Here is a 24,404-nt window from a genome sequence, read left to right as displayed (position 1 = left end):
ACGGATGAGTTTATGAGCTATTTTAATTTTTATACTTTTACAGGTTAACCCAATTCATATTGAGTATAATTTTTTTTTTAAAGCATATTGGATATAAATTTGGTTATGTCTGATTACAGGTATTGAGTCTGTACAAATTGTACGTGCTATTCTCTATTTTCAACAAAAGTTTACTCTGTATTATGTTATTCAAGCAAATTAATTTAGGATTGGGTTGTGAGTGTTGAATGTGACTAGTTTAAGATGGTATTGTTGATTTTTATGTGTTTTGCATTGGAATAAAATGCGTAAAATGATCTGAGATTGCAATTGTTCATATAAAAGGCTCAAGTTTTGTATGATGGAACTCATAGATATATAATTAAAATAATGGCACCTAATCATGCTTGTTTCACCTGTACCATTTTATGTGTGGCAGGTTTATCTTTCCTCAACCAAAACAAAAGACCAGCTAGAGCACACAACAACTCCACGATCCACATCACATTTACCTATCTGATCCACTTTCTCCAATCTATATATAAACCCATACATATAATTGTTCTATCTCACAACTCCAATACACAATTATATAACATAATACATTTAGAGACTACGTACAAAAATGGCCATACCTCATGTTTTCAACTCAAAGACAGTGACTCTCTACATATTATTCTTAGCCATCGCCGTTGAATGTGCCATCTCAGCTAGATTATTCGACGAAGTAGACCCACAACCACAACCCCTGCCTACAACGACTGTCCCAACCAATGTTCTACCACAGCCTAATCCCACAGCCCCAACTCTTTTGCCAAGTGGCGAAATCCCAGCCGTAGCCCCAGCAGTCGCAGCCCCAGTAGAAGAGATTGCTGACTCACCAATTCAAGATGTTGCCACACCTGTTGACGATTCTGTTGCTGACTCAGCCCAGCCAGCTCAGCCTGCTGTTCCACTTCCATCCCCACCAATCGACGTGGCACAACCCATAGCTGGCCCCACAACCACTAAAACTGGCCCAACAACAACAGAGCAAGGCCCTGTACAAACAGGCCCAACAACAGGGCCTAATGGGCATCCAACAATATCATTCTTCATGCATGACATAGTGGGTGGATCGCACCCGACAGCCCGAGTGGTTACGGGCCTTGTAGCTAACACAATACAAAACGTCCCATTCACCAAAGCCAACAACAATATCTTCCCAGTCAGCGGTGGGACCCCGTTGACTACATCCAACATTAACGGTTTCATTAACAGTAACCGTAACAATCTTCCATTTTTGACGGGACTTAACGGTAATGACCAAAGCAGCACCGTTATTCAAAACAGCGGTAACAACAACATTGTCGAAGGAGGAAGTGACCAGCCATTTGTCACAGCCGGTCAGCTCCCAGCCGGTGCATCTCTACAGAAACTTATGTTTGGATCGGTGACGGTTATTGACGATGTGTTGACGGAGGCACCCGAGTTGGGTTCCGCTGACGTGTTAGGTAGGGCCCAAGGGTTTTATTTGGCTAGCTCTTTGGATGGGAACAGCCACACGATGGTCCTGACGGCGGTGATTCACGGCGGAGAACACGCGGGTCACGGTCATGTGACGGAAGACACGATCAGCTTCTTTGGGGTTCATCGGACGGCTACGCCAATTTCGCATATCGCAGTGATTGGTGGAACTGGAAAGTTTGAGAACGCGCAAGGGTATGCTACGGTGGAGTCGCTTCCACAGGTGGACCAGCACACCACTGACGGTGTGGATACCATCATGCACGTTAATGTTTATCTTTCTCTGTAGAGTGCATGCAGTTATGTGGTAATGTGTGTAATATAGTTAATTATCTGTTTTCTTAAATTTGATGTATGATGTAATGTTTCCCATAAGTATTTGAATTTCAATGAAAATGAATCTTTTTACTTATTTCAAACCTTTTTCAACAAATTCTAATAAATTAAATATATGGGGGATATACAAAAATTTATTTATAAATTAAATGTTAAACTAATTAATATGATGTATGGGTAAAATGGTATATGGTAAATGATATTATTATAAATATGAAAACAAAAAATATTATGTATATGTCATCAGCCCTATTTGTCTAACTAATAGTAATATAAATAATTAAAAATAAAATAAAATGATTATAGTATAGGCAAAAAAAAAATTGAAAACTTACAAAAATACTGAAATTAATTTGTTCAAAAATACTGTAAATTCAACTTGGATTCTTCTAAGGCCACTGTGTGCCACTTGTAGGGCATTTTAAATTGTCAAATGAATATTGTCCTAAAATTGAAACAGAGAGAGAAAACATGAAAGGTGTACCATATGTTATGGCGGTTGGATGCCTAATGTATATCATGGTCAGTACTAGACCTGATATAGATCATTCTCTGAGTGTATTAAGCAGGTTTATGGCAAACCCTAGGTTAGAACACTGGAATGCAGTGAAGTGGCTGATTAGATACTTGAAAGGTACAATCAAGTATGGTTTGATTTATCAAAGAGACACATCAAATATGAGATTAGAAGGCTATGTTGATGTTGATTATGCATCAAACAGGGATAGCAGAAGATCTACTACTGCCTATGTATTCGTGATCAACAAAAGCTGCATATGTTGGTAATCACAACAACAACCCGTGGTGGCACTATCAACCACAGAATCTGATGATTCATGGCCACCACTGAAGCTTTCAAGGAAGCTATTTGATCCTCTAAACCAATCTCATATTAACTCACCTACTCTTAACTAACTTTCAGTTATGTTAGTTAGTTAGGTGGTGCTGATATTACACCTATTTCTAGTTGTGAGTTGTACCTAAATATAGGCTATTCTTTTCACTTCTGAGTTAGAGAATTGAGAGAGAGAGAGTTTAGAGAGTGAGTGCTTAATTTTCTAAGCTGTGAAACCATGTTCTTGAAGGGTTCAAGAACACAGGGTGTACTTGGGTAGGAATTGAGAAACTGAGACTGTTTCTCTAGTGTGTTTCTCGAGTAGTGTTACAGAGCTGTGTTGCTCTTGAATTGGTGCTTGTATTTCTACTCTCTTGCTCTCCATGTTAATGAAAGAATTGATGATGTTTTCTCAGTTGGAGTATGGCCAGGGATCGAATTGATCTCTAGGACCGGAACCAGGATAAATCTTGTTGTCTCCTTCTAGTACAATTTTATTTTGTTACTTTGTGTTGTTAACTGGTTTATTTGTGTGTATTATTGTTGTTCAAGTTGTTGATTTAATGCAGGTTTTAGATTGAATTCTTGATATTATTGTTGCTGAATTTACAATATGAGCAGTGGATGGAGAAAGCAAGTATCCATAGGCAAAGAGGGTATGCATCATCCTTAACAGAGTCGGGACTCATAATTTTTCACATTGTCAAAACATAAAAGTGTATCGATCCCTTTATATGGGATTACACAAAAAAATTACTTACTATTAAGTGAAAAATAATTTAAGTCTCAAATTTGGTGAAATGATATATATTATTAATAATATAAAAAGAGAAGTAGATTAATGAATTAATGCTTAAATAATAATAAAAAGTAATGAATTAAATTTGGTGATGAGTGGGAGTAGCCATGACCATTGAGCTAAGAGGGCTAGGGCCAAGCTTGTTCCTCTTCATGAGATTTCCTCTTCTAATGAGTTCCATTTGGTTCCTTCGCCTAAGTTTCATCATAGAAGCCTCTTCATCCACCACAAATCTTCTCATCAAAACATCTTCACTTAATGATTTCCCTCTAAATATCACTCTTCTAGAACCTTCCATGCTATGCCTCCCACTTGTACTAGAAACCCTAATTTGATGATCTTGATTATTATTGATATGCTTAATAATATGATGATTAGATGATGATGATGATGATGATGATCTTGGATAACTATTGCTCCTTCTAGGAGGAATGTTGTTGTTGTTGTTGTTGTTCATCTCAACTCTTCTAAACACTTCATTGTAGGATGATATGGGTGCACAGAGGCATACCCTAGTCAATGAAGTGGCCACTTTAAGGGAACTACATTTTCTTAGCTTATTATTATTGGTAGTAGTGGTATTATTTTGTCTATTAGAATTTGATGTCGTTGTAGTACTACCACTTGACAATTCTGTTGTCGTTTTGGATATTGTCTTCCATAGTGTTAGTGTATTAGTAGTGTCGTTTGTGGTTGTGGACTTGTAATTGGAAATTGTTCTCCATAGACTCCCCACCTCCATTGCTTTCTGATACCAAGGCTTCGTCCTGTGTGTGTTTCTACATTCATTAATATACATTTCTATTCAATATATGTGTCTTATGTTACCAGTAATAAATAATAATGATATGTGGTCACATAAATCACACAAATTAATTTGACACACGTAAGTTACTTTAACTAAGTATTGTTATTTAGAGAAATGTTTATTACCAAGGTCGGTCCTGAGTTGAAATGAGTTTAAAAAAAATTTTGATCTCTTACTGTAAAGATAAATGGTATTTTTAAAAATTATTAAAAAATATACATATTTTTCAAAAGTATTTTTTTTTTATTTGAGTCCCTAAAATAAGTGGGCCCTAGGCACGGTCCTAGCCCGCCTTAGCCTAGGGTCGGCCCTAATCACTGGTGCCTAACATCTTTTTTGATATCTTTTAGTATAATTAAGTATCAAGTCTCATATCACTTAATACAATAACTATTAAAATATATATAGCTAATTAAACAATAGTAAAACATCATTTATAAAATGTGGTAGGCACCTCTAGTGCCCAATGATAATGTTCTATTATTTAAGATGAGTTTTACTTCTTATAAATGACTTGCAGCATAAGTATCTGATATTTGTGTATAATTTATGTGTGTACATATAATTATTCTTAGGTAATATAGAGTAATTTTATATCGGAAGTAGCGTAACTTTATCATAACTTTATCATGTAGAAAAGCTCTTATTAGTAGAAACACCCATTTTATAAATTTTCAAAAAAAAAATTAAACAGTATAAAATACTGAAATTAGAGTTGGATTTAAAAAGAAACAATTGAAGCACTAGTTATTTTTAAGTTGAACAAATTAGTAATAACTTGTATATAACGTGATTCTAATTGACCTCGCAAACCAAAGCTTGACCTTTTCACTAATTAATAATTTAAAAGTAGAATAACAGATTTGACAAATTCAACCAAAGTACATAATATAAAATATAAATAATGAATGAAACGCGGAGAACAGAAATACAAACAACACGTATTAAATTCTAAGAATAAATTCCAAATTTCTATGATAATGATATAATATCATATCATGATGGATTCAATCAAAAATAAAATAAAAATGTCCCTAGCTATTTTAAAGACTATTCTAAACGTCTTCAAATTTTGATTATAATAAATTATGGCTTAATGTTATGTCCCTATTTTAAATTTGACACGAAAATGATAGCTGCCTTATGTTCTCTAGAGACTAGTTACTCAGATCCAAATGTAGTTGTATTATAGTAATTTAATCAACAAATTTTTATCAATGACTAAGGGTGGTGTAAGTAATTATATTAATAATTTTTTATTGACTTTAAGGTATAATTTCAAATTACAAAGTAGCAAATAAATATTATTAACCTCTCTACTACCACCTAGTCAAACTCTTACACCAAACACCCCTATCAATATTTACCAGTATTTTATTTAAAGAAATTTATAAAAATACTGAAATTTTAGTTAATTTTTACAAAAATACTGTCACTTAGAAAAGTTTCTAAAAATATTGTATTTCTATAAAACACTAGTAGAACACAAAACAGAATAACTCAAAACAAACAACAGTAGAACAACCAAAAAACACTAGTAGAATACTAGTAAAAACTTAACACAGTATACTGCAGTATGAAACTTATAAACACTAGTAGAATACTAGTAAAAACTTAACACAGTATACTGCAGTATGAAACTTATAAAAAAAATACAGTAAAAAAGTAAAAAAATACCGTATAGCAATATTTTTTTGTAAAATAACAAAAGTTAGCATACCATGTAAATTTTTCTTTATTTATTGGGAAACTTACAAAAATACTAGAATTTGGGTTAACTTTTACAAAAATACTGTCATACGGAAATCTTTTCAAAAATACTGTGTTTTTATAAAACACAAAGCAGAACAACTCAAAACAACAGTAGAACACCAGTAAAACACTAGTAGAACACCAGTGAAAACTTAACACCGTATACTGCAATATGAAACTTATAAAAAAATACAGTAAAAAAGTCAAAAATACTGCCAGTAAAAAATGGCAAAAGTTAGTATACGATGTAAATTTCCGTATTTATTTGACAAAGAATATGGGCCTCTACGTATCCAGTCCAATAATAGATAAATGTAGTGAAGCCCATATCTTAGGCCTCCTAATTTTGGGCTTAAAACAAAAACAATATTATCTAGGGATAATGAAGTAAAGATTTGTAAAAATTTCACATGTTACATTTTTACGGTGGTGCAGTATAAAAAGGACACAAAAATAATAAAAATAATCTCAAAACAACAACAACAACAACAACAAAAAAAAAAGAAATTAATTAAATTACAACATAAAAATATATTCATAAATATATATGAAATTTCGTATAATAATATTTTTTTGTAATTTTTTCAGTTTATTTTATAGTATGTGTGAAATAATCCCTATTATATTATCTATATCAAACAAATATGTATACACAATAAACAGAAGGGAAATTGATCATTCACTAATGTCTTTAGAAATTTTAAGCAAAACTAAACTATGCATGCATTGTTTCATATACATACATTGACAATCAAAACATATACATATATATAGTTATAAAAATGATGATGATGATCAAAACTCAGAGGCAGCAATGTTGATAGAAGAAAGAGAAAGAACATACCTTGTTGTGTTTGAGTTCTTTGGATTTTGCATGAACAAGTTAGTTATAGGATCAAAACTGATAATAGAAAAATGTGAAGAAAGAGAAGAAGAGAAGAAACAAACAAGTTTCATTTGAAGTTGTGAAAATATCAAACAACAACATCAAGAAACCTTTTTTCTTTTTTATTACAAACCCAATCCCATCTTCACTTCTCTCATCACTCTTTTTGCTTTGGCAGGCATGATATTGATTCCTCTTTTATTTTTCAGTACTACTACTTCTTCTTTCTTCACACTTAAAAAAGACAAGAGAGAAAGAATTTCAAAATTCAAAGCCCCCCAAAAAAGTAAATTCCCATTCCACACTTTAATCATTTCAATTTACTAAACTACCCTTCATAACCTTTTCTCTTTTTTATTATCATTCATTATTACTTATTTTCTTAATTATTCATGACTTTTTGGGCATAGAGAGAAAGTATCTTAAGACACGGTGCTATCATACTTGGTTTCCTAAGTTTACATGATTATTAGCATGAAAATAATTAATTATTGAGAATTGCTAAAAGATATTATTGGTGTCTAGCATCTTTTTCAGTGTCATATTAGTATTAGTGTAATTAAGTATCAAGTTACATATAACTTAAAAAGTATAACTTATAAGGAATATCGTTTATCAATCGTGAAACGCTACTTATAAAAAATATGTGACACTACTAATACTCAATAACAATACTCTTAATTAAGTGGGCAATTAATAAATTTTTTTTAAAAACATGTCTGGCCTGCCCTTTTAGTACAAATTCAATCATCTTATTTTTGACTTCTTTTTCATACCCCTATGTACAATAATTCATTTCATTAAATTCAATCATCTTAATTTTAATACAAGAATTAAAATTAAACAAGTTGATATTAGTGAAGTCATAATAAAAAAAGAAGAAAATGAAAATGGTCCAATATATAGTTTATAAATAATTTGCCAATGGATGGCATCATGATTTCATCTGTGGTTGGTGTTATCTTCAGAACCCTTCAAAAAGCTACTGCAAAAGAGAAAAAGAAAGACACTATGATTGGAGATGTTTGGATTTGGGATTGTTCACACATTTATTTATTATTAACACTTTGCTATGCTTACCTTTTTATGCCCATTTTGTAAGTAATTCATTTACCACTTTAGCATACTTTAACAATAAGATTTAGCCCATTTTTTTTTCTTTCTTTTTTTACTTTATTGCTTAAGTAAAAGTTAGGCTATGAATTTACATTGCTCAACCAAGTTAAAGATTCCATCTTTCTCAAATATAACACAAAACCAAATTGTGATATAACCAAGTTTTTTTTCAAAACAAAAACTAAGAATATTATTAAGAGAGGGTTATTTTCTCAAGAGAAGAAAATTATTACAAAGGATTTTGACAAAATGCTTTTTTGGGTCAAAAGGAGGCTGAGTTTTCTGTCATCTTTTGCTTTTCTTATTTATTTTTATTCATATTAGTAGACCATAGAAATCATGTTGTCTACTTTGAGTTGGAATGAAGAGCTTCCTATAAAAAGTGGGAAAGGGACAGTGATAGTGATATATATAGTCAGTCACAATTAACTTTATGGAACTATAAGTAAAGCCTTCAACCCTAAATTTAAGCTCAATTGTATACATGATCTTAATGCTGTTGAACTTTGAAAGAGACAATAATGGATTCAACTTTAATTTGCAAATTGCAACTAGTGATCCAAACTCCAATTTTAAGAGAGACAAGGTATAAAGTTTCAATCTTTATGTTGCATCATAATTCACATTTTAACATTTAATCACACTTTGCTTTGCTGGGATTTTCTTTCATTATGGTTTTGTGTTCTGTATCTATCTATATACTATCTGGTAACAGATAGATAGATCACGTGCATCTTCAGATACCAATCAGTGTTTGCAAAGCAAAAAATGGTCCCAACTCACGCCACCTTTATTATTAATAATAATAATTATGCCACAAATCCAATTTCTCAGACCAATTAATCACATGTACGTATCAGCCATAATTCTTTTCTTCTTAACTAATCATCATTCTAACATGTTTTTCTTTACAACTTGGTGACAATTATGGCATGGTTTTCAACAAGTAACGAATCCAATGACACAACATATTTATAACACTAAGCTCTTGTTGTTTACATTCCCAGTTGACATTATCACCAACATCAATAATAACGAGGAACAATCTACATTAGTTGACTAAATTAAGTAATTAACTCCTTACTTTCACAATGCTGATGTTATTTTTCACCTGAGAACAAATTGTCATTTCCATGAAGTTAAGGAAAAAAGAATGAAAAAAACTATGTACAGATACATTACATAGATTAGAGGAACCTTTTTCTAGCTCATTGGCTTTCGGTGTCGCCTGAGCAACGCTTGTTCCAAACAACCGAGCCAGCTTTCCGCTCCCCTCTCTTTCTTTTACTTCTGGGGAAATGGACATCAGAAGCTAGACACGATTTCAGAGTTGATTGCTCGTGAGGAGCAATGCCATTCAACACCGGGTCAGGTTGTTCTGATGGTGGAATTGAACTAGAAGGATTCATGGGTTCTTGTTTACATATTAAAAGTGGTTCAAGTTTTGGCCTTAGGAAAGTGCTTCTCTCTCCTTCCGCTGCCTCTTCATGTATCAGGACGTTATCCACAATCTGCATATTACGACAATGTAAGACACAAATGGCTGGTGAATGTGGTTGAGAAAGGTAAATTAGTCCTAGTTTCGATATTGGCTAGGGGGAAACAAATTAAACAAATGGAGTTGAGTTCAGCTGCTAATGATATGGTTCACTATCAGCAAGACTTAATTAGTGTCCCTTCAAATCTATATGTGACACTGCCAAAGATGCATGGATAAGAGTTTGGTGCATGCTGTTGATACTTTCCCAAAATTTGAGTTTGTTGTGTTGTTTATCGAGTTAAAAAAACTTAGACATAAAGAAATGAGACTAAAGGATTGATAAGGTATGTAACACTTACATCTTCACTTGAGTCTCCAAATTGTGGCTGATGAAGGGTGACATCAGCAGAAGACAGCAGTCCTACAGTGCTTTCAATAATATCAGGAACAGAGACAGCTTCTCCGAAACTTGACACAACACTTTCGGGAAGAACTAGATCGCCAATATCATAGTCCGTTATATGTTGGTTTTCAGTGTACATAGGCCCAGCAGATACTGCATCTGCATTGCCAGTAGAAAATGCAGGACTGTGAGCTGAGCTGGTCTGAACATCTAAAGGTGCAAGAAGACTCAAGTTCTCTGATGAAGAGAACTTAGGAGCATTCTTGGACATCACCGTGTCTATTTGACCCTTCAACTTCTGAACCCAAGCGTGCACTTTCTCAATATTAGAAAGAACTTGCTCCATGGAAGCATCACTATCTCTGAACTCAAACGATGCCCAATCATCACTGGTACCAAGTTTGTCATTGCAATCAACATTCTGCTCAGTGGTCACTGCCTCATAGAAAGACTAATTTAAATGAGAAATACTTGAACAATACTGACTAGTGACTAATATTGAAAAATAATAGGAAATGTTGATGCATGATAAAATGTAAAAATTGGAAAATCAGAAATAATTTTTTTATTTATAATAAAGGTCTTTTGATAGGATACAGATAATAATACTTTCAGAACTTGAATATTAGAAAAATATTACCTGCATTACCGAATTCTTCAGCCAAAGAGCTGCTATCAGGATCTGACCTCTTATTTTCTGCATCAAGTCACAAAGGGGAGTCATAAATTGGGGGGAAAAGTAAAAGAGGGGAATAAAAAAAATTAAAAAGTATTGAAACCATTGTATAAGTCTTACCAAGATAAGAGAAAAGATTATGTTGTGACATGTATGATGTTGCATCAGTGTCTTCAACTTTCTTCCGCTTCCTCCTCTTCATAGCCTTTCTTCTGCCATATGGACGCGAATATGGCAATGACTTTGAACAAAACCCATCTGTCGTCGTAATTTGTTCTGATCCCAAATGTTTACCCTCATCATATGCTGCAAGATCTCTTGCATACTTTGACACTTGAGAATCAATTTCTTTGATCCTTAATTCCGTCCATTTGCAACGCCACATCACAGGGCGTATGAAGCTCCTCCAATGATTTGTCAATTTCTTCTTCCTGAAAAGGTAACCAATTGAGATGAGTATATCAAGAATGAGAAGTTCACCATAATCATGTGAGACAAACAATATTGACACACCTCATATGAAATACGCTACTAAATGCATTAAATGAAGATCCAAATCCATTATCTCCGAAAAATTGTGATTCCACTTCGCCTTCACTGAACCCGGAACAATTGTCAGCTTCAGAAGCAGTGTCTTGAAATGAGCTTGAATATTCAGTAGCATCAGGGTCATCTCTCTCAGCTAATCTCATGTCAGAATTATTTTTCCATTCAGTTATGTCAACCTCTACCTCCCTGGCAGCCGCCTTATTTTGGCTATTGATAAAATCTTCAAATCCAATCATATTGTCCTCACAATTACTACTGCAACCTATGCCCTTCATAGCTAATCTTGCTGCCAAACCCTTATTTCTCTTTTCAGGTGCAAAAATATTTGGTTTACGGTTTGCTCCTCCAATATTCATTAATGGTTGAGCAGGAGACATCCCAAAGAACCTAGTCTTGCTAGTTACAAATACTTCAAAGAAATTCCTTTATATATTTAGCCTGAAGCCAAAATACACTATATTGAGGAAAATCAGCATAATGATAAGAAGATTTGGGAAAAAAAAAACAAAACAAAAAACAAAAATTGATGCAATTGCAAACCAAATAAACATGAGTAAGTCACATTATGCTTTTTTTCTTAAACAACAACTCATTGGTAATTAAGAACATCCCATGAGCAGAGTTGAGCTATGAAGGGTCTAAATTGGTTTTAATATACATTTTATTGGTTTCAGCTCAGCCTAGTCTTATTAGTTACATACACTTCAAAGAAATCCCTTTATTATTTAGCCTGAAACTAAAATACACTATATTGAAGAAAATTGGAATAAAGAAACAACCCCAATATTTTAAGCTGAAAGAAGATTTGAAAATTGATGCAATTACAGAACCAATAAACATGAAAACAATCACATCATGTTTTTCTTAAATAACAACTAATTGGTAATTAAGAACATCTCATGACCAGAGGTGTAGCTATGAAAGGTCCAGTGGGGGCATATGATTGTATAAAATGTTTTAATATAAATTTTATATTAATTTCAAAAACCAATAAAAAGCAAAATAATCCATATAATCTTGGAAGCGTAGCAAATAGATAACCTTATCATTCATCCCCTTGGGAAATCAACTCTACCAAAACAAAAGCCAAAAACTTCACTTTTAGTACAGAGAATGGTAACCAACGAGGAATTGATTTAGACTTAGAAGAATCAAAGTTCAGTAAGTGTGTGTGTGTGTTCTACATTGTAAATTTTCAAGGGAAAATATTTGTAGAATTGAAGAATGAAGAAAGAGTGAGATGAGATACCTGATAAAGGGTAGAGAGCCGGAGACGAGGGTTGGCCGGAGAAGACAACTGGAGCGGCGGCACAGAGAAAGTTTAGGGTTTACTGCGTGAATTTGAGGAAAAAATAAAAACACTACCTTTGCCGGAGTTAACACTCGTCTCTCATAACACTTAATTATAAAAATAATTATTATTTATAACTAACTTTTGTTTTTTATGTTGACAAAAAAATAATAAATTGATTGATTGATTTTAATTATAAATGACTTAATATGTAATTTTCATTTTTCCAAAAAAAAAAATGGTAATTTTTGTCCAAAATTCCTATCTTTTTTGTCTTCTAAAGGGTGAAAATTACATTTTATTTATGGGAAATTTGAATTTATATGCTTAAATAATTAAAAAATTTTATTATTATACCAAAAATTTACACCATAAAAAAACTATACTTTTTTTTTCAAAACCTCAAAAATACCCCCCTCACAATTCTCTCTCTCTGCATCATCTCTCTCTCTCTCTATCTCTCTCGGCCAACTCTCTCTCTCTCTCTCAACTCACACGACCCAGCGCCACCCGAACCCAAACCCCATCCCCATCGGACCCAAACGCCACCCACTCTCGGACCCAAACGCCACCCACTCTCGGACCGAAACCCACTCTTTCTTCCTCTCTCTCTCAAATCGCGAGAAAAAAAAAAAAAAAAAAGTTTCAGAGCCGATGGTCGGACCTTGGGGTCCGATGGGGACCGACATCGGACCCCATCGGACCCCAAGGTCCGACCATCGGACCTCTTTCATCCTCTCTCTCTCAAATCGCAAAAAAAAAAATGTTTCGTAGCCGATGGTCGACAGGGTCCGATGGGGTCCGACCAATCGGACCCATCGACCCCGGTCCGACCATCTGACCTCTTTCTTCCTCTCTCCGAAATCGAAGAAAAAAAAAAAAAAAAAAAAAAGTCCCACAGCCGAAGGTTTCGTGGCTGGCGTTTGGGTCCAAGAGTGGGTGGCGTTTAGGTCCGAGAGTGGGTGGCGTTTGGGTCCGATGGGGATGGGGTTTGGGTTCGGGTGGCGTTGGGGTCGACTGTGAGTTGAGAGAGAGAGAGAGAGAGTTGGCTGAGAGAGATAGAGAGAGAGAGAGAGATGATGCAGAGAGAGAGAGAGAATTGTGAGGGGGGTATTTTTGGGGTTTTGAAAAAAAAAAAGTATAGTTTTTTTATAGTGTAAATTTTTGGTATAATAATAAAAAATTTTAATTATTTAAGCATATAAATTCAAATTTCATTCACTTAGTTATAAAAAAAAATAACTAAATAATACAAATGTAATTTTCATCCATAAAATTCTAAAAAGTTGCTAAATTTTCGTTTAGTGTGTTCATCTTCATTCCATTTTATTTTAGTATTAAATCACTCTTTGTGTGAGTCCCACTTAGAATGAAAAGTGTATAAAAAATATAAATGTTAAATCTTTTTATAAATATTTGTCTTGATCTTAGTTGTCTTCATGTTCAAGGAAATTCACTGAACATGTTTCATGTTCTCTTCATAAACAATTTTTGTTTTTTTATTTTTAGGGTTTATTGGGACTTTTGTTACTTAATATTATTTGTAATATAAAAATTCATCAATTTATTGAACTTATTAAATGATATAAGTGACATAGGTCAATTGTAATATTTACTTAAAATATTGTAATTTTATGTGGAATCACAATTGAAATTAATGACCATGAACTTGATGGTTTTATGTATATTGAGTCGTGTATATATTAAGATTGAATTAAATAAATTAATGGTATGTAGACGTGCAAATTGCAATGCATTAAGATTGTTGCTGCTGATTTTGGTAGTTGGTTTATCAAATTTTGCACAAGTGCAACAAGGATAAGTATGAGGAGGTTGTTATTTTGTGTTGGGGTTATAGAAGGCTCGAAATAAGTTGGTTTGGAACTAAAAGTATGTTACAATGGATGATGTTCTTACTTTATCTATGAGTTGTCTTGTACAATGGAAGTCAGTTCAAAATAGACGTTCAGATGTTTCTTTTTTAGTTTTTTAAGTTGGTGATGGAGTTGAATTTCAAGTTAAGCCACAGGAGAATATATTTAAGGTAACTGTTGATGCTGTCATTTTTCGTGATCGAGCTGCGTTTGGTTATGGCATAGTTCTTCGATACTCTCAAGGAGAATTAGTGATGGATAAATCGGGGAGTTTTGCTAATATAGGCGCTATGAATTTGGCTGAAACAATTGGTATAAAGAAAGTGCTAAACTCGATCAAAACTCAATTATGGCGAAAAGAGAAGTTGGAGTCAAATTGCTTGGTGGCAGTCTAAACTATTTGAAATTTATTATCTATGTTTTTTCTTTTGGGTTATTATAGAAGAGTATGACAAATTTTTTGCATTTTTAAACAACATTTTTTTTATTAAACTATTTGCCAATATAATTGCTCATAATTTTGTTATAACATTTTATTTTTTTTGGTTCAACAAAAGTGATATGTACAATTTTATTTTTTATGTTTGCTTAAAAAAAAAAAAAAGAAAAAGAAAAAGTATAAAGAGATCTATTTAGTATTTTAGGAATATGCCTCCCACATTGTGTAGGATATAAAAAAGTTTACAACCGCAACCACACTATTAAACGACATCATTTGGGGAAAACGACACTATTTTTGAACAAACGACATTGAACTACAAAAATTGTGTTTGAGAAAGAAAACACTTGTTGCTCCCAATACTTTGTCCTATGTATGTGTTGGTTTTATGTATAAATATTTTTTATATATATTTTTAAAGTGTTCTTTTTTTTTTTTTGAAAATAAGCGTAGTTATATATAAGGGAAACTAGACCTCTCGGTCATTACACAAAATGTTCTCCGGTAAAGAGTCGATCGGAATAGCTCCGTACATCCTGTTGTTAAAAGCCCAATAAGCCACATTATGGGCCATAAAATTACACGACCTACTAATATTAGAGAAATTACAACCAATGAAAAATGGAGAAGACTTAGTGCAAAAGGAGACATAGTTCTCTAGAGCCCAATGGGACGCCTTCCCATTAAGAGCGTTGATCACTATCCTCGAGTCACTCTCCACTATTATAAACTTCTGTTGGAGCTCTATCGCAACGGACATTGCCAAGCAGCAGGCCGCAACTTCTCCACAGAGAGCATCACTAAACCCCAACCAAGACGTGTAAACACTCATCACCCTTCCCAGATGATTCCTTGCAACAACAGCTAAACACATACTCTCTAAACCCACACGAACATCACAATTAAATTTGATCCACTCCAGAGGTGGTGGGATCCAGCTATCCCTCACCAACGGCAAAGGACTCGGCAAAATGGTAGTATGAATCTCTGCAAAAGAAGAACAAATAATGTCAATGCATTTCAGAATATCCGGAGGGATGTTGTTGTGAACCGCATCATTACGCATCCTCCAGATATTGTCAACAACAATAGACGCATATTTTTAAAGTGTTCTACAATAACTACAAAATAATATAAAAATTATATAAAAATAATATATAAATAACATAAATTTAATAATAAAATAAAAAAAATACAATATAGTAAATATTAAAATACTGTATTTTTTATAAACAAAATTTTTAAAATTGTAAAAATATTTAAAATTTTATATGACTGTATCTTTTTAAAATTTTTGTTGTTTTTATGTATTTATGAAATAATCTCTTTTAATTACACACAATATTTTTTTAAATATTATGTTTTTGTAAGGTTAGATTGAGGCAAAATATACTTTTTCAAGTCATTTTTTCAAAAATATAATATTTTGAAAACATTAAATATTTTAGCACTATTTATTATTTATTTATTTATAAGAACAAGCAAAACACAAAAACACATTAAATATGAATGAAGATGCATAAAAAGACAATAATATAGTGCAATAAAAGATATAAGCATCAGATAAAGACAATGGGAAGTTGGTATAGCTATGAAATATTATTATTAGTTACATTAAAGATGGATCACAAACCATAATCATAACATCTCATGTCAATTCAGTAAAATGTTGCAGGAGAAACACATTACTGGCCCAACTAAACTCAGTAGCTGAATCTTGAATGAATATACATATTGGCTTGGCTTGACTTGGCTGGCTGCTACTCTTCCCCATTGAGTATAAAGTTTCAATCTTTATAGGAAAGATGATGAATTATGATGAGATGAATGACTGTTATGATTTCTCTAACTCTGTCTGAGCATAGGATTCCATATTCATAGTACAAAGGTAACACAACATTTCAGCTTCAGTACTTACTTTACTTACAATCAGAAACTGATTGGTAGAATAGAATATCAGGAGCAGCACCAATATGTATATGGCTGTTCCTGTTCCTCAATCCAATCTAAATATACTCAGCAGCTTAAAGTGCATACATTCTTTTATATTCACTGTTCAAAATCTCTGAATCTGATGCCATATTAGACACAGAGTAAGACCGAGACTGGCTCTCGGCCCTCCTAATATTCCTCAATTTTGATTCCTCCATCCTATGCAAGATCACACAGTAGCACATTGAGCCAATGGTAGTGAGCATGATTGTGCTACCTATAATAGTTGCATACACAGCAAGCCAATGAGCATGTGATCCCACCACAACATATGTAAGAGAAATAAACGCAATCGAAATGAAGAGACAAGCCAACCACATGAGCTTGTTGATCACAAACACAAGTTGCCTCTTTGCCTTCTCTTCAATCACAACTACTGATGTCTGGACTACAACAACTGCAAGGGATATAAATAGAGCCAGGCTATCAAATACAAAGAAGACAATGAAAGCTGCGTTGTTTGCTATATGGGCTTGTCCACTCTCAGGCCCCGACTCCTCTACAAACTGGCCAGGCACGGTGAATATGGCAGCGAAAGCAACAGTGGCAATGAGAACTGCCACAATAGTTGCAGAGTTTATAGCATTATTCAGCCCTTCAATATGAAGCTTCTTTAGCCTCTTTGCAATTTTCTGGACCCTCACTCCAGTTTGATGTGTCTGCTGAAGTTGTGAGCGGACATCGTGCTTTATGTCGCTCACGGTCTGCTTAAGTTGCTTAGCAGGATTCTGAGGCTTTCCTTGCTCACTAGAATTCGTTGCCCCTGCTTCCTTTAGAACCAAGACAAGTTCAGGAGTTCCGAATTTTTCAGCAATGTCAAGAGGTGTTTCTCCAGCCTTGTTAATTGCATTGATGTTAGCGCCTTCAACAGACAGCAAACGCCTCACATTCTGCAAGAAAAGACACAAGAATATCATAAGGAAATTGCTAGGTTCCCAACACTATATCAGATATCAGGTGTCAATATTAGGTGCCACCTTTTCTAATCTAATCTAATAAATATTATAGAAAACCAATAGCTAGTGCCACATCAGATGTTGGGTCTTATATCAATGCTCATATCATAAAGGCACAACTAAACAAATTTATTAACACAAACAACAATAAAAAAAAAAGCACCTCAATACGACCCTTCCTTGTAGCAATATGCAAAGCTGTATTCCCTTTATTATCTTCCACACTCAAAACAGAAGGATCAGGTTTCAACAATTCAAGGACAATCTCCTCATTTTGGCCTTTAACAGCCATATGCAGTGCAGTTTGACCCTTTTGATCAGTCCTAAAGCCAGTGCTTGGATCTTTAGTAAGAAGAGACTTAACAACTTCCAAATGCCCCATCCTTGCAGCCGAATGGAGCACTGTCTTCCCATTATTTCGGGCAATCTTCGCGAGATTCGAATCTGTTTCGAGCATGAGATTAACAACATCAATATGGCCCTGAGTAGCAGCTGTGTGCAAGGCTGTGGCATTGGACAAATCAGTAGTCATTGCCAAGTTCGGGAAGACTTGCAACATTTCCTTTAAGACATCAAGATGACCTTGCCTTGCAGCAATGTGAAAAGGGTCATAGCCATTCCTAGCTGGGAGTGATGCAGTATGAAGATCTATGTACTTAAGCATCTCACCAACGATTACAGAATGCCCATTTTCTGCTGCAACATAAAGTGGGGTTTCCCCTTCCTGGTTTTGTTTAGACAACAAATTGAGTACTTCATTGTTGTTGTTAGAAGAAGAACAAGAGTGGAGAATTTCTTTGATTCTGAGCAAATTCCCAGCACGAGAAGCCAAATGAAGGTGGGAATCTCCTCTTTTACCAGGTGAATCTTTGGTCTTCTTCCCAATGAAACTGAGCTGTTTTTCCATGACTATACGAAAACTCTTCTGTTTTTCCATAAATCCACCTCGGAAGCTCTTCTGTTTCTCAATCCCTCTCCCAAAACTTGGGCGTTTCTCCAATTGGGGTTGTGATTGAGGTTGGGATTCCAGTTGGGGACTACGAGAACTGCTTTGGCTCTCCATTAACAATAATAATAATAATCTAAACAAGCACAGATCAAAAATCAATACTTTATTTTGGTGGTGTGACCCCAATTATTATAATCACCATCATCATCAAAAGAAGAAGAAAGCAAGTACCTTTGAATTGTGGATGGATCGAATCTGGTTGAAGTGAGGTTTAGAGATAGTAAAGACTCTTACTTTGAATTTGGAGAAGATGAGGTTAGCTGCTCAGGTGGTGTTCTTCCTCCACTCCCTTCCATTCCGACCAAACAAACTCACTAGCACTCATTTTTTTTTTCTTTTTTTCCTTTATTTATTTATTTATTTTTTCTTTTTGAAAGGCCATCACTTATCTTTGGGTGCTTCTACCTTTGGACGTCTGCACAAAATTTTTAGTTCAATTGGGATTTTTACTTCAAAATTTCAACATGTATCAAATTATGCTATCCAAATTATAGAGATTGTTAAATTTATTAAGAATTTTGGTTTAATTCATTCAAATTTACTATTTCGATGATAGTTTATGTATTAAACTATACTCATTAGACTTTGATATCTACCGAATCATGCCCCTCAAACTTTGACATATATTAAATGATGCCCCTGAACTTTCATACATGTTAGACTTTTTTTTACTAAAATTAGACAAAAGTCATTCCTTAAATACAACAATCTCAATAGTTCAGAGACATTTTTAGCGACCTTAAAAGTTCAAGTACATAATTTGGTACATGTTAAAGTTCGGAAGTAAAAATCCTAATTATTCTATATCTTATAATTATTTAAGATACCTTGTAAAATTTTAAGAAATTTTAGTTCAAATAGTTTGTTGCACTTGAGACTATTTTATTTTATATGTCTATAAAATAAATTTAAACTTTATTTTTCAGCGTGTTAATTTTTTTTTTTTAATTTTATAAATTTTTGCAGGATGTGTAAAATTACTACAACATAGACAACCATGAAAAATAATAATTATATATTAACTAAATATGATTAGAAAATAATTTTAATTGATAAATACCTTATTTCATAATCAAAGTATTAAATATAATTTCATTAAAATTAAAGTCCCTAATACACATAATAAAAATATTTACAAATTAAAGAGTAATAAAAAAAATAAAAATTAAAATATGAAATAAAAAGTAGCTAGAAATACATTATAGAATATTTCCAGTCTTTTTGACATTATTAATTTTTTCATTAATTATTATTAAATTAATCATTATTCTTTCAAAATTACTAATTTAATGATTTTTTATTTAAAAAAAAATATCTTATTTAATTTTCTTGTTGCTTTTTTATTAACACCCAAAATTAATTTTCTTTGTTTTATTCTTTCAAAATTACTAATTTAATGATTTTTTATTCAAAAAAAGAAATATCTTATTTAATTTTCTTGTTGCTTTTTTATTAACACCCAAAATAAAACAAAAATCAAAGGTAGGCTACGGTATTTGTATTTATTTAGCCGGCGATATTTACTCAAAATAAATAAATATATATACATAAGAAATAAGAGAAAGAAAAAAATAGAAGCATGTATTTAATTTATAAAAAAAAAGGTAATAGTGAATAAATTAAAAAAATCTTAATAACAGTGTTTATTTTAGAAATTAAATGGATGTATAATTAAAGAAAATATAATTGAGTTTAAGATGAAAAAAGATTCGTGTTGCATCATCTTACTTTTTCTTATTTATTAAATTATTATTAGAAAATTACAAAGGTCGAATCTTATGTGGCTGTTAAGTTCCACCATTATTATTATTATTATTAAAAATGACAATAATGAAGAGATATTTTGTACATATATATAAGTGTGACATTATTCATTGAATTTTTTTTATTAAAAAAACAATTCATTATCGATTTATGAGTAGTAATCTTTTATTTTCATGTGTTTTATAATAAATGATATTTTTTTGTTGAGAGGATATAATAAATAATATTTGGAAATATATAATTAATTTGTGTGTAGAGAAGACACGTACCTAAAGTTTGTTGAAGGAAAAAGACATATGATATGATGTCCTCTTCCATTTAATATAAATAATTTATTTTTAGTGTGATTTCCACTGCATCCTTTGTTGACCAATCTATACATTTATAGTCAAAATAAATATGATTTGCATAAATAAATATCCAACAAGTGTATTAATTATTAGTAAATATAAATGCAAATGAAAGATATGTCAATGGTGATAGATTGAAGAAAATAAAGATGTCAAAGTTTTGACACCAAATTATGAATTTATCTTCTTAGATTTTCTAATGAACTAACTAATAATTAATTTGATTAGTAATGATAATTGATTAAGCTAACAACAGAAGCTTCTAGAGATACATATCTACATCTAACTACACTAGCCAAAGTAAGCGCCCACTTCAATTCTCAATTTTCTCTGTTTTAAAACCAATTTATTATTTATTACAATGAAATAACTAATTGATAAAGATGGGTATTTAAATTTAATCTAAACAAAATCCCTTAAATTTCATGTGTCCATTTATTATAATCTCACATATTATTACATATATATATATACTAGGTGATTGTAACGTGCCAAGCCACGTAGTGTTAGTTTTATTTAATATTTTAATTTTTTATTTTAATTAATAATTAAAATAGTATAATTATTTGAACGATTTGTTTTATAAAAATAAAATATGTGTCAGTATCTTTAGTAAGTAAAACATAGTTGTGTTATAATAATGTATGTTATTAATAGTAAAATATACATTAATCTTCTAATTGAAAAAAGTTCTATTATCTCACTTCATATCTAATAATAACTACACAACTATATATTTATAGACTTTCACATTCTTTGCAAATTACTAATAAGCACCAATAATATTTTCATATTCTAATATTTTTCAACCTTCTCCTCTTGGTGGTAAAATTAAAAATAAAACTAAAAATAAGCACAAACATATAAGGTAAATACTAATTACAGCCCATTTCATCTTTTTTTTTTAATTATTTTTTTAAGCCCAAGCCCAAAAATCTCTTGGTGGTAAAATATAGATATTTTATCTATATTTTTCTTTTTTAAAAAATAAATAAAAAAATTATTAATATTCTCCCAAGATAGGTTTGTTAGAGAGATATGTGGATAAGATGATTTTTTTAATTTAAAAAGAGATTATTAATATTTAAAAGATTGTTTATTTAAAAGATTGTTTAATTTTTTGGGTTTAATTATTGGGTTTATTTTTTAACGGGAGAGCAAACTTAATCGTTAAATTTAACAGAATATTCTTTTATTTTTAAGTATATTCTGTTAAACCAAGAAATGCCGTTAGATAGGCACTTTTAATATATAAAGATATATATAATTTTTTTTGTTAGTAAATACTATTTTAGATTTTGTATTCTGCAAAAGTTACAAATTAGATTATCTGTTTTATTAAATGATAAAATGAATCTTATATTTTCTAAAATAGTAAAAATAAGACCTGAGTTCAATTTTCAACAATTTTTTTAATATAAACAACTTTAAGACAATTTCTAATACAATCAGATACAGAAAATACAATTAGTTTTGTCATAACATCTATAGATCAAATTATTATTAAGTTTTATTTTGACAAAAAATTAATTCATGATCTTATTTGTACAGTTTTTGAAAATATAAGGTTTATTTTATCATTTAATAAAACAGATAGACCAATTAATAACTTTTGCAAAACACATGGTCTAAAATTGTATTTATTCATTTTTTTATTAAACTATTATATATACAGTAGAACCTCTATCCAAGAATACACTTGGAACCAAGTAAATTATATTCTAATTGAGAGGTTATAACTAAATAGAGTTACACTAGAAAAAAAAAAATTAAAAAAACCAAAAAATATCAATGTAACAATAATAACAATAAATAATCATTAATACTATATCATAATAAAAATATTTTAGAGTAAATATAACTTCATACATATATTATAATTTAAAATAAAATTATTAATTTTACATAAATAAATTTACAAAATACATGTACATATTTTATTAAGATGTAATTATTCTTATATAGAGGTATACTTTGTTAATAGGGGACTTAAAAAATATATAACTAATTACAATTTAGAGGTTATTCTTATTTATAACTGGCCCAAATCAGGACTTGATTTTTTTATAACAAATTAGAGGTTATTCTTGAATAGAGTATTCTTAAATAGAATTTCTACTGTACATTGCACCTTTAATTTTTTATTATAAAAAAAAATATAACATCAATGTGCCATCAATGCGAATTTCAAGAATATCATTTTTTTTATATCCAATAGTATAGTATTTATATATTTTACCACCTAAGCTTTCCATCTTATCAATCATCCTTTAAAATACTATTATTAAAGATGCTTTAAGCAATCAAATTCAACACAAAAACTTAAAAGTCTGCATTTTATACCAACTTATAATCCAACTAATTATGTACATTTTTATTTTAAAAAAATCATTATGTGACAAAATTAAAATTGCTGAAGATGATTCTTAATTTTGTTTATAATCTTAAATGTAACTCAGTCTAAATTTACATGTACATTAATTATGGAGTTTCTGATAACCAATATATGTTAAGGTTTTTGAAGCCCCTTACCCAAAAAAAAAAATGTTTTCAAAGCTAAATACCTTAGAGATAATCACTTTCTGATATGCAACTATAGAGATTCTCATTATTGGTTTTGGAAAGGAGTTGTGAAAGCCAGGAATATGAGAATGTCTATAAAGTTTTTGTTGATTGATTTGATGGGAATGATACTAGAATAAAATTTGGGAGGAGCCTTGGGTGACTCATGCCATCGCACCAATCACTTCCCCAAATCTAATGCAATGCCCACTCTAAGGTTTAAGATGTTGTAGCTGAAACAAAAGGAATGCCCACTCTGTCTTCGGGCAATGTTTTTTTTTTGTTATATTTTTTATCCCTCAAACAAAAGGAATTAAAACTTAAGCTAATTTAGATTTTTATCTCTTCAATTTTAACATGTTAAATTAAACTCTTCAACTTTTTAGGTTATTCAACATTCTTTTCAATCTATTAACATTGCTAGATTTAAAAAGATTTTTGTTTAATGTTGATAATAATTTAGGGGACACAATTTGATACATGTTAAAATTTATTGGCCATGATTTTCTAGATATTAAAGTTCGATATGCACAATTTAATGTATGGACAATCGCATCGCCACATTAGCAAAATCAAATGAAATTGGACAAATATCCTTAAATTCAACAATCTCAATAGTTTATGAAAAAATTTTAACAATCGTACATATCAAAATCTAAAGAACAAAAATCTTAATTATCCAAACTTTAAATAATGAAAAAATGAGGTTGAGACAACTAGTACAACTAATGCAAAAAAAATTCCCTATTTTTAATTCATACTTGGGATAGTAGAAGGTTATTTGGCATGAGAATGACTTAATTTTTGAGGGGCTTCATCACTGTGGGTTTGGTCCTTAGAGCATTCTTCAACACCCAAGACACACTCCCCACTTGGAGTATGATGTTGCTGACAAGAGCTTTTTTTCCATCCCACAAGATCTAACACAAACAAACCGGCAACCAGCAAAGAAAGACAACAATAAAAGTAGAAGAGAAAGCAACCAAAAAGTTATGTAATTGTGAAAAGAGATAAAACAATCAACAGAGCCTTCACAAAGTTG

The 24,404-nt window shown here is 31.6% G+C and overlaps 4 protein-coding genes across 6 annotated transcripts; 1 reads left to right on the top strand and 3 right to left on the bottom strand.

Annotated features, from left to right (window-relative positions):
• The first annotated feature begins 244 nt into the window (after positions 1-244).
• Positions 245-1,895, top strand: LOC115705046 (dirigent protein 9). The gene has a single exon (XM_030632287.2). It carries the CDS (start codon positions 605-607, stop codon positions 1,772-1,774), a length of 1,170 nt encoding a protein of 389 aa, XP_030488147.2. The 5' UTR covers positions 245-604; the 3' UTR covers positions 1,775-1,895.
• Positions 1,896-3,447: 1,552 nt separating this feature from the next.
• Positions 3,448-7,666, bottom strand: LOC115704752 (uncharacterized). 2 transcript variants are annotated; one of them, XM_030631955.2, is made up of 2 exons: positions 6,860-7,666; positions 3,448-4,234 (listed from the first exon to the last, which is right to left on the bottom strand). In XM_030631955.2, exons 1-2 carry the CDS (start codon positions 6,970-6,972, stop codon positions 3,535-3,537), a joined length of 813 nt encoding a protein of 270 aa, XP_030487815.2. In that variant the 5' UTR covers positions 6,973-7,666; the 3' UTR covers positions 3,448-3,534. The 2 variants fall into 2 exon arrangements, with proteins under 2 accessions (XP_030487815.2, XP_030487816.2); XM_030631956.2 differs by having other exon boundaries at positions 3,448-4,222.
• Positions 7,667-8,964: 1,298 nt separating this feature from the next.
• Positions 8,965-12,529, bottom strand: LOC115708032 (uncharacterized). Of its 2 annotated transcripts, none has more exons than XM_030636196.2 (6): positions 12,375-12,529; positions 11,090-11,579; positions 10,697-11,007; positions 10,541-10,597; positions 9,857-10,335; positions 8,965-9,528 (listed from the first exon to the last, which is right to left on the bottom strand). In XM_030636196.2, the coding sequence occupies exons 2-6, from the start codon at positions 11,500-11,502 to the stop codon at positions 9,226-9,228; spliced, it is 1,563 nt and encodes a 520-aa protein (XP_030492056.2). In that variant the 5' UTR covers positions 11,503-11,579; positions 12,375-12,529; the 3' UTR covers positions 8,965-9,225. The 2 variants fall into 2 exon arrangements, with proteins under 2 accessions (XP_030492056.2, XP_030492057.2); XM_030636197.2 differs by having other exon boundaries at positions 11,090-11,563; positions 12,375-12,528.
• Positions 12,530-16,251: 3,722 nt separating this feature from the next.
• LOC115708031 (ankyrin repeat-containing protein At5g02620) lies at positions 16,252-19,118 on the bottom strand. The gene is made up of 3 exons (XM_030636195.2): positions 18,858-19,118; positions 17,841-18,759; positions 16,252-17,611 (listed from the first exon to the last, which is right to left on the bottom strand). Exons 2-3 carry the CDS (start codon positions 18,738-18,740, stop codon positions 16,754-16,756), a joined length of 1,758 nt encoding a protein of 585 aa, XP_030492055.1. The 5' UTR covers positions 18,741-18,759; positions 18,858-19,118; the 3' UTR covers positions 16,252-16,753.
• Between the last annotated feature and the right edge of the window lie 5,286 nt (positions 19,119-24,404).

Source organism: Cannabis sativa, chromosome 1 (assembly GCF_029168945.1).
Source record: "Cannabis sativa cultivar Pink pepper isolate KNU-18-1 chromosome 1, ASM2916894v1, whole genome shotgun sequence".
NCBI classification, from domain to species: Eukaryota; Viridiplantae; Streptophyta; class Magnoliopsida; order Rosales; family Cannabaceae; genus Cannabis; species Cannabis sativa.
Note: the sequence above shows the minus strand (reverse complement) of the source record. Positions and strands in the feature narration are given on the sequence as shown.